The sequence below is a fragment of the Rhopalosiphum maidis genome, chromosome 1 (genome assembly GCF_003676215.2).
Source record: "Rhopalosiphum maidis isolate BTI-1 chromosome 1, ASM367621v3, whole genome shotgun sequence".
NCBI classification, from domain to species: Eukaryota; Metazoa; Arthropoda; class Insecta; order Hemiptera; family Aphididae; genus Rhopalosiphum; species Rhopalosiphum maidis.
In genome coordinates, this window is record NC_040877.1 from 31182685 (window position 1) to 31194817 (window position 12133).

Genomic DNA, 12133 nt, shown 5'->3' on the forward strand with positions numbered 1-12133 from the left:
CCATTAATAATAATTGTATTGTACGTGAAGACTGATAATTTAATTAAAATGCCTATAATGATAATACACCATTATTCTGAAACTAGGATTCTGGATGACCAAGTTGAGATGATAATTTCACACCAGATATCTGCATTACTGAATGTATCCTATGCAGATTTTTTAAAAATGTCATTCAAACTTCTCTAAAAATAACAGAAAAGTTTTGCATATATTTAATAAACGTTGAATATTTTTCGGTAAATTTAGCTCCACCTGGAATCATTTTATGAACGCAATAGCTTATAATTAAACATTTATAAATATAGTAAGTATACAATTTTAAATATTTGTGAGTACTTATCTATCTGCCTATTGCTTTTATTATTAAGTTATTAATTAATAATATTAATATATGATGTATTTTCAGCTCAGATTTAAGTTACATAAATATAATATATTCTCAAATAACTCTTAATTATTTATGAATGTTTTAAATTAAATAACTTTTAGTTATATTACCTAAAAAAGACTTAATTGATTTAAATATATTGTGCCCATATACATGACTAAATTTTTTTGCCATGTTTTACTTAAAAGCATATTAGAATAAAAAGATATTAAGTTACAATAAGACACGTAGTTACGCATCGATAATATGAAAGGTACCTACTACCATTGATTAAATAATAAATGTATTATATATATATATTATATTATATATTTAAATAATTATGCTACTAATTATATATATATATAAATAGATATTACGTATATAGGTAACGTTTCCAATTATTTTGATAAACTATCTGTCACGTTATAGTTTCTTTGGTTGTAAACGCTTATAGTACTATACTTACATAAATATTGATGAAATAATATTTACTAGTGTCAAATGGTTATTGTTATTTTTCTGGTCTAATTATTAAAATTATGAATAGTGTATAACACTAATATTATTATTGTGTATATAAAAATACAAGCCTTCGTTTCTTACGAAATTATATTTGTTACCTTTTATGCATTTTAATACTATATATATAAGTATCAATGTATTGTTCACGTTCATAACGCAAATTAAATATTTTCGTTCTAATTTATTTTCTAACTATTAAACCACTACACATAACAATTGTTAAAATTATAATTTCACGTTGAAATCGTAGCAGGCACATAAATATTTAAAAAAAATTGTATTTATCCTCTTATATGCATATTATTTTCCATTTATATGTTCATTAATTTGAATGTATAAGCGTATGACTATAATGTTTATATTATATGTATACTTATTACTTATATATTAGTTATAACTATATATTTTTATTTTAAATTATGTATAGGTACGTAAGTATTTACTTCATGACGTATAGCGTGATTGATTTTTGAACCATATAATAGTATAATATAATAATATAACGTACTCTCCTTGGATACGAATTATCGGATCCAAATTATAATCACATTAATACAAAACAAATTCAAAATTTTCAGTGAAAGTAACTTTTTTTTCATCGTGGGAAAAGAGAGTCAAACTAAACGGTGAACATGGACTACCCGTTACAACATTAATTAGGTTCCTATATTTTTTTTCTAAGTGCCAACCATATCAAATAGAGTTATACAAAATAAATGACCAGGGCCCATCATTATCTGTATTGCTCTTATTATGTGCAACTAAATTATGAACGAATGAACAATGTCGCTTATAACATAACTATAGACGACCGGTATAATAATAATAACATAACAGTCGTTACAAAATACCAATCAATACTCAGTTTTTGACAGAAGTTTATGTAATGGACTAAGTCTTCTGCAGGTTTTAAATATTACATTATATTTTTTAATATAATATGTCGCACTGAACACTTCCATCATTGTTATTATCATAATTTACTTACCTATACAAAGTATAAAACATATTATAACTCAACGAGTTATTTTTCTACTGGCTGTCAAAATTTTCAAACGACCAATTATATATTCGTAATAAAGCGTTATAAAAATACAAGTTGACATAAAAAGTAATTTTTCGTTTAAAATTATGAATATAATTAACAAAATCTATTTACCTATTTTTCATTCTTGTAAATTTTCACATTTTGTATAATAGCCAATAATCGAACTGACTATGGGAGGTATTCAGGTATTCACTCAATTTTAATATCGATAAAATGTGAAGAAACGATTATAATATAATAGAATAAACAGTATATACACCGAATCACGTATTTCAACACAGCGATATCTACTCTAAATTGTATGAAAAAATAATAATTATTCGCTTAACCTATATTATATGATATAATTCTTAAATCTTAAGCAAACCTAAGAAACATTATTGATTCTTTAGAAAATGTATAATTTAGTTCTAATTGTCTTAGTTCTTGACTTAGAAATCAATACCAATTATATGATGATTAGGTTTTCTCATAATTAAAAAATACCTTTCACCATTTTTATGTTATGTAAATTATTAATGATACAAAGTTATTTGAAAAAGTTATTGCATTATTCAAAATTTAAGTGATTATTAAAAAAGAGAAAACTTAAACAAATTATTTTTGGTTTATTAATTACATTTTACTTAGGTAGGCCAGACAATTATTCCTACTTGTTTTACTTATCTTATATATTTGTTTTCCTTAAACTTGTTACGTTTTATTTTTTTATGTGTTCTGAAGCATAAATATTTTATAAAATTAATTAATTAAAATAACATAAGTTTTAGAGTTTAATAAAACAAATTTATAAAGAATAGGTATTTAAAAAAAAAAAATGTTTAGTTAGTTGTGTATATAAAAACAAAGTTTAATAACCCATGTAGTTATCTCTGGTTTTTATTGTAAAATTTATAAAATAAAACAATATTGTAGATAAATTATTAATTTTTAATTGGTTTCAAAATGAATTTATTTCCCGTGGCTTCGTCCATAACCACTCCAGTCTTCATGTCAAAAACTAAAACAGGAGCTGTTTTTTTAGTAGAGCTTCCTATAGTTGTCGGTGCAGCTGATGGTTCTACTAATCGTTTTGGATAGTTCCGTACACTTTTAACGGGTTTCTTGGATTTATTCTTAAGAAGTTTAATCGTCATTGGCTTATAAATTACGGGTCTCTGACGGCTCTCCTAAATTTAAAAATGTATTTTATTATGTTGTATTTATATAGGTACAGTAATAGTCAATTTATATTTTTGGTTGCTATTTTAAGAATTCTAGAAATCCTCTGGTGCCTTCAAAATGTACCGTTTAATATAATATAATATAATATGTTTAATGTTTATCCAAAAACAAAACAGTAAAGGCAAAATAAAAAATGAAAATAAAAAGTTAATTTAATTAACCAACAAAAATAATAAATTAAAAAGTGCGTATTATTATTTTGCCTACATGCGAGTCCGACTACTGGTCACTATTTAGCGACCTCTTATGAAAAGATTTTAGTAAAGTAAGAAAAATATAGCGAAGCCTTTAATTTTTTTACTGAAAAATTAAATAAATAGATAAGCCCGATAGTATGTTATTGTGTTACGTCAAAGTAAATGCATGTAAATTTATATTATTAAATTGTTAGTAATAATAAGTATCGATTTTACCTGTCCGTATTCGATTGGGGCAGGTTCTTCGTATTGATCGTTTTTTTCCTAAACAAAATAATAGATTATACGTCTATTGGTATTAAATTGTTTTCAACAATATTTATAATAATAGTTAAAGAAACAAGTAATTATCTCATAATCTCACATTTTCGTTGGATAATTCATCAGCGCCACCGTGATTTAAATCCCAGTACTGTTCACCGTAACTGCCGTCTTTGTCACCCCATTTCACCTGTTAAATCACAACATATATTGAACATTCTACGAATAGTATAAATATATTATCACTTTTTTTAAGAACACCAAACTCACTTTTCCCTGGTACCGTTGAGCGTCGAAATCCTTTTTCTCGTACCTCTGTTCCCAGACATTTGGATCCTCGAACACGTGTCCAAATTCTAATTGTTGGGGTCCGCTTTGCAACGAATAAACGTCCCTATAACAAAAAATATATAGGTACTCGATTAAACAGCTTATTAAAATTGATATTTCCATATAGTTCACCATAGTCGCATGGTATCTATTAATACGTGTAGTCAAAGATTTTACTGATTTTTATATTCATTTTTGTGTTTTTGGAAAAAAAAATTGTATTGATACTTTAAAGTATAATAATGTTATTATAATGCTTATTGATACAATTTTTTTTTTTACAATAAAATACATTATTTTTTCGAGATACTTTTCTAAACAAATTTATGTGTAATATTGAATACTCTTTTTTATTAATTAATTATAATTCAAAATTGAATGGTATAATGGTTAAAAAAAATAGCGAGGGTATTCTAATAAACTTGTGGAGCACTGTTCCACGTCCACCAAATTTTAAATGCTATTACTAAATAGGCATCTACTAATAGAATAAATTATTCTATATTAATAAACATTTTTAGAAAAATATTCTACTTCAAATAATTGAAACCAATTATAAATTTTTTAAATCATTTATATTTGTTTTCTATAACACAAAAAAATTTACTTAAGAAGATTAGTGAAGCCATGGAAATACATATCCGCGATGCTCACATGAAAATAATGTATTTATTATTATTTTGGCGTTTGTAGATCGTTACGTATAGTTGTCTTATGTAAGCTAAAGGGGGTTTGTATTTCCTCAGCTACCGTTTCACTTTTATTTTATAGTAATAACCACATCTGCAGTACACCATTTCGTATCACGGGACTTCCGACACGTTAATTCGAAATAAATAAGGTATATATACGCAGGTATGTATATATTTATATGAATCGGTTCGGTTGCTTACATGAAATGCTTGTTTTCCGCATCCTCATCTTCCGCTTTCTCTCGCAAGTGCGTGTCGTCAACGGTGTCCCCATCGCTGCCTGTTAACAATAATATTTGGCCGTGTTATGCACAGTTATTATACTAATATTGATTTGTATATTAAATTGTCGTTGGTCGCTGCAGCGTTTACCTCCGGCTGCATATCGATCCTTGGACACGTGATCGACCACTGTAATGGCCGTAGTTAAGCCATAATAATAGCACGTCTGCAATAAAACCATATAAATTAATCACAGTATAGTGGACTATGAAAAAAAATTCAGCCTAGGAAAATGTTTTGACCGGCCCTTAAATTTGTTTCGTGGAGGACATATTTAGTGAATTTTAAATGCATATTTATTTTGAAGTCTTAACAATAATATATTGTTTTCAAAATAAGTATAATTAACAAACAAAAAACTCGTTTTTCGTATTTAATAAAAACAGAATCTGATATAATGTTAAATTACAAAAAAAAAAAATTGAATATAATTTTTTATTTAACAAATCAGTTTAATTTTTTATCGATATTAATGTTATTTAATATATTTTTCTCTACAGCCGTAAGTAGGAATGTCTAATTATTATTTATAAGAATAGCCTGCTGCCCACTACTATAGCCGTGGCTCACACCAGGAAAAGTCTCGATATCCCGCTGGCATAGTCACCGCCATTGACTCTACATAGATAATTATAATACTTAAAAATATATCTCTATAAAAAAATACTAATATATTTTACGATTATTATTAAACACTCACCGACACCAATAACAGACAAAAATAGCGTGGACTGCAAATCGGCCCGACAGGGGACGTCATGTTTTCACGACGGTCTTATTCGCTGTGTTATCCACTTGCGTTCGGCGAGTCTGATATGGTTATTATTGCGTATAGTTATATATATATATATATATATATATATATATATATATATATATATATATATATGTATATGTATATAAATATCGTATTGGTATTGGTATTCGAGTTTTCGCGTACTGCACTGAAGAGGTAGGTACGAGAAATCGCCGAAATCGATCGTAGCGAAATCCGTTCCGATTATCAGCGTCGTGTCGGATTTCCGCGTGTCTATAGCGGCCCGCACACTATATACTATTATATTATTATTATTACTATTATTATACTGTAAGCGCTGTGCACAATATATAATATTGCCACCGCCGTCGTCGTAAAACCGAAACGCATTGTTTCATGTAACACGGCAGTTTTCCGATGGGGACCCACCGAGTGTGAGCCCGCGCCTTTTTCCGCGTGCAGCAGCCGCGATTATTGCCGTTATAGCGGTTTGCGAAAACTGCAGTCATTGTGGTCGTGCGGTCTGCGCGTAGAACAGTAGCAGTGTAGCTGTAGTATAATTGTATAAATATATAGTATATACAATAATATTATAAAGTGCTATATGTACATTGTGGTAAGATATCTACTTACAAGTTGCAACACGTAATAAACAATAAACATATACACATTGTACTGCAGTATAGTGCAATGCAGTCCACGTGAATTATGTTTAGTTATTATTAGGTTATTATTAGGTAAAATCCGAGACGCCGCTCAATTTGCCCTATGGAATAGACAACTGCACATATTGCAGTATATACACCTACTAAAATATTATGTGAACGACACCAGCATTTTAAATTATGACATACGAAATTATACGTCCTATAAATGTACCAGATTTTCGTTGAGTCATGTCAATGATGCCATTATAATTGTTGTCTGATTCGATTGATCCAGACCAGATCAATGCGGTAAATACATATAAATATTTATATATGTGTGTGTGTGTGTGTATCAGCGAGGTAATATTGTGTGAATATAATAAATTATGAACGGGTGAACATTTTAAACGATTAGTTATTATACACGATTGCGTTATAATATACGAGTGCAATGTCAAATTGTCGTTTGTCACATCTACAATGAGAACGTACACTGAAACGCCGAAAATAATTGTACAGTTACATTTTATCTACATGTATATACTATAAAAATGTGTTACAATGGGATAATAAATATGACGAAGGTATGTAATATGTATTACGCTGTAAGTCTCTTAAAAACGCAACAGAACTTAATGGTTTAATAAAAAAAATAAAAAAATTCGAATTTGTAAACATATGTTGCACAGTGTAGACTGTACACTATAGCTGTAGGTACAATAACTGTACAGTGTACAAATATTTTGAGTGATAAATATAAAAGTAAATTGTAGGTATTCAGGGCGCTGGACATGTAGGTACACCGTACATAATCCGAAGAAAGTTTATTTATTTAGAGTTAAGACAATATCGTCATTCTAATATATAATTATTTGTATTGGTTATTTCAATAACAATAAAAATAACAAGTAAATTGTGTTCTATAATAAATCTTTATTTACCTTATACCTATATGTGTATTACTTAAAAATAAAACGATTAAATATTAATAAAATATGTTAATTAAACATATAATTAAAATAACACCCAAATAGACACAAATTTATATATTATTAAATAGCATCCTACAACATGATTTAAACAAAAATAATATTTTTGTTTCTATAATGTAAAATTATCTTAAATAATTTAATTTAATTTTTCTACCGTGAATCTTTATTCACGGAAATACATTTTAATTATATATTGTTTTTATTAATGTTTTATAATAAAAAATTGAAAATATTCATAACTTTATACAATGATTTATACAATTTAAAATTTAAATAAATTAAAAAATACAAAAGTGCAACAATTTTTACTATTTATATTTTTTCTTTTATTAAAATATAAATTTACTCTAACTACCCTAATATATTTTTGATAGTATTTAAGACTTGAATTTTTAACTTTGGTTATGATGTACTTATTAAAAAAAATCAATATTATCCACATAACTAGCTAATATTATGGAATATTTGACGGCGAATTTAATATATAAGATGGGGTCACATTTTGTATGTAAAATACATTTTTTACTCCACAATTATTCTTTGAATTGATTTTTAAGTGTTTTGAAATATTTCAGAGCAATAAATTATATTATTATAAGTCCAACAGCAGTGAAATTTTATTTTTTATAACATTGATTATTTTGTTTCACAGTCACACTTGAACACTGTAATATCTTACAATTTATAATAAGGAAAAGAAGTATACCTATTATTGTACCTATTCATCTTATATTGTTGCAATGAGATCAAGTTTCATACATATACAGTAAAGGCTATAAGCTAATTAACATAAACATAGTTGGGGTTGGATAGATATCTATCCCTTATTCCCTTAGCCGCTAAACAAACATCGGTATATGCCTATACATAGCGAACAAAAGACAATTAACCAGTTTAGCACTCTTAATTAAATACTCGACGAGGGAGAAAGATACTCAGTGTCCAGAACTGGTTTTGATGGGAACGAAGTAGGGTGATATAATAATCCCCTTCATGTTGACCATTGCCGGTAACACGATCATTAATTAAGGCTCCGGTCTTTAATTAGGCCATAAAATATCAACACTATGCAGTATGCATTATTATAATATGTCAACTTACTCTAATAATGCTATAACAAAAATATATATATATGTACGAATAATTTTCAAATAAAAACTGTATTAATAATTGATACCAATCAAATTATTTTTACTAATATCAATTATTATATCGCATAATGTATAACATATACTATAATTGACAAAATAAAATCATTTTTAATTCCACAATAATAATTATTAATGATGGAAATCAACTGTTATTCTTGCTTATAACTTACATATGACTTATTACTAGAAACTATTTACTTTATATTTCATTTAAGAAAATATAAGTTTCACTTTGAGGAATTCTCCTCATTATAAAGAGCAATCTTTTTGGTTTTCGATAATAATAAGACAATATTGATACGTCAAGAAATCGAGAATATTTTGTAATTATTATAAACGATTATTATCGTTACTTTCCCAATATTCTGAAATTTTATTTAATACAAAATAGAAGTATAAATATATAGTGTTTTTTTAAGTGTAATGAACTATATATAAGCTAATGACTAAAATGATAAATTAAATTATATACTTAGTAGTTAGTAGTTACAAATATTTTTTAAATTAAAATAATTACTGAAACTATATAATACTATATATTGTTAACTGTATTATATATAAATAAATACAATATACATAGATTTTATTCAACAATATATAAAATATTATATTATTTAATATTTACTGTTGCTGTTATTAAACTTAAACAAACATATTTTGTCATGCATTAGAATTGATTAGATCATTACGTATGAAGTCTGTACTATACGAGTAATATGCTTGATAAATTATCTCTTTACGTATGTACGGTATTATAATTACGACAAAATTAGTAATCAAATTTGTTTTACTTTGAACACCAATAGAGCGACAATTCATTTAGGTATACGTTACAACCACATCTCTACGGAAAACAATTCCAGCATCGTCACGATGTTTACCTGCATCGCATTACAATAATATATCGCTAGAAATTTAAAATCAACAACACTATACGGTGAAATTGTTTTCGTTTTGGAAAATCTAATGGAACGGATTCCGCGGTGACGATCATGCTCTCGACGCCACCACTACCCGGTATACCATTGTGATGCGAACACGTGTTGATTTTTCGAAGCATATCCAGCGCGGCCGTAAAACATCACGTACCCGTAATATTTCTTTTCGTTTCATTTTAATCCCCGAATAAAGTCCTTGATCCGGCCGGTCGCTATATTTTCGAACGCGACTATTATTATCATTATTATTATTATTATTATTATTATTATTATTCCCGCCGCGGTCGCAGTAAGACCGTCGTATATCTATACGCAGAACAGACAGAGAGTATAGGAATGCAACAGGAGAAGAAAGGAGAAAAAAAAACGTTTTGTAAATCCTTTCAATGTTTACGCTAGCTTAGGTAATTCCCTCGTAGATTACAATGCACTTACGGCCCTTGTTTTGCGCGACCGTTGGTCACACGCGAGTCCGCGAGGAGGGTACTATTACATTGTTGCGTGCACACTGCACACGGTACTGGTTCAACGACAAAACACGGTGAGCAGCGTTTCCTTCCGCGGACGGCACCGGCCGATAGTCGCGTAAAACACCGGAAACCGGTTTCCGTGTATGCAGAGAAACGCGTGAAGCCTCAATGTTTACGGCCACTGTAATAAATCACCAAACAACGGCCGGCACCGGAACCGTAACACCATTATACTTGCGGCGGCTCCCCTTTTTGCGCTTTATTTCGACTTTGCATAATTAGAATAGAAAAGGGTTGGCGTGTGTGTGTGTGTGTCCGTCCATGGGGTGTCCGATTCCGACTTGCAGGACGTGCGGTACCTAATCGAGTGTTATCAGACACTGCACACTGCAGCACGACGACGATATGTGGCTATCGGATAATAATAATAATAATAATAATATAATAATATTGTATGTACACCGTCAACATACTATAATATTATCGTCGTGATTTTTGTTTACACCTTATTTTCTAAAACCGCGAACACGCGCAACTGTGTTACGTATTTATATAAAAAGTAGTAATAGATATAACGCAGTATAAGGTTTATATATATAGGTAGTATTTCAGCTGGTGTTATTACAATAAAATACATGTATTTAACGTATGAGATTGACAAAAATAAAACATTTAGTCGCCAAGAGCGAAGTAGGCAGATTATTGATAGGGTGTCGGTGTCATAAACAATGCGAAAAACTGAAATCAGACGCGGCAATTAACAACAACGTAGATGTCACATAGATGGAAAGATTATAATTTTTTTTTAATAAGAGGTAACTTTTAAGCAGGAAAACAAAATTTAGTAACCACATATCACCCTATCAATAAATTTAATATTTTAGTTGCCTTTATCAAAAATTCAACCCATGTGGCCACGGGCAATGTGCCAATGTGATATTAAAACAACAATACATACAAGTATTAAACATATTATAATAAATAACTGTTAATAATAATCAAATATGTCATTTTTAGAACGGCGAAACATAAAAAATGTGTTAATCGTATTGATTTACACCGAATATAGCCTATAGGTTATAAAATATTTTTATTTCTGAGATGAGCCGGGTTGGTGGTTGGTTAAAACTCATAACGCATAAGACATTACAATATATTTAACCAAAAAATAGAATCCAATTTTTAAATAATTTTCAAGTATTACCTAACGAATATTTTTGATATTATTTGTACGAAATACTAGTAAATTTAAAAAAAAAAATATTAGTTAAGTTGTTGTTTTTTGGGGGGAGATGGTTGTGGTGGGTCGGAGAAGACTTGAAAATTTTATGAAGTGCTAAATTTATGTAAATCAAGCCAATCGAGGAAAGATTTGGTAGAATTATTGCATGTACGCTGTATTGTCATATTTATTATTGCCTGTATTTATAATTTCTGTGAATTATATTCTTGTATATTACTTTTCTGTGAAATATTTTACCCGATAATAACTTTCTTGTTCATTATCATTCTTTATTATGCCTTTGAGCCTCTTCTAAGTCTCCTATCTTTTGTTATTCTTATTTTTATAGTCCTCTTTATATAAGAAGTAAATATGATTGTGTTCCACACAAATAATAAAGTTAGTTAGTTACAATCTATATATTATATTGTCATTTTTTTTAATATTAACTTACTTTAACTAGAAAAAAACAATATTAATAGACGGTCAATAAATTATTCATGTCCCTTTATTTTACAGACATGTTGGAAATTATTGAAAAGTGATTTGAAAAATAAAAGTAAAAACCATATTTGTATATATTGTAATATCTTAAGTAGGACATTTTGAACTAAAGATAACTATATTAATAATTAGTTATTATCAAATGAATTAATATATTATACTGAAAATATTTTTTTTTAAGTTATGTATATATTTTTATTTTTTATTTTTTTTAAATATACGAACAATATGGCCTATTACAATATGGTAATGGGTAGTGCAATAACAAAATAATTTATAACATATTTAGTAGGTACTAAAAAAAAATTTTGATCTTGATTTAACAATTTAAATAGAGCTTAAGGACTGCTAATTATAGTTGAAAACAAATTTATTAGCCGTGTTCATTAAAAAGTTGGCAGGGCTGTTCAGGATATAGTTTCTACTGGAATGAGTTTGGTAAAATGGTTTTGGATCTCGGGTATTAAATGAATTTATTTTGAATTTGATTAGGGCAAGGAGTTCGGAGTAATCATTAGAACCC

At 28.1% G+C, this 12133-nt stretch overlaps 1 protein-coding gene across 1 annotated transcript; it reads right to left on the reverse strand.

Moving 5' to 3' along the window:
* Positions 1 to 2814: 2814 nt before the first annotated feature.
* LOC113560687 lies at positions 2815 to 5738 on the reverse strand. The gene is made up of 7 exons (XM_026966715.1): positions 5630 to 5738; positions 5020 to 5095; positions 4849 to 4927; positions 3896 to 4019; positions 3729 to 3815; positions 3581 to 3628; positions 2815 to 3112 (listed from the first exon to the last, which is right to left on the reverse strand). The coding sequence occupies exons 1-7, from the start codon at positions 5687 to 5689 to the stop codon at positions 2867 to 2869; spliced, it is 720 nt and encodes a 239-aa protein (XP_026822516.1). The 5' UTR covers positions 5690 to 5738; the 3' UTR covers positions 2815 to 2866.
* Positions 5739 to 12133: the final 6395 nt, after the last annotated feature.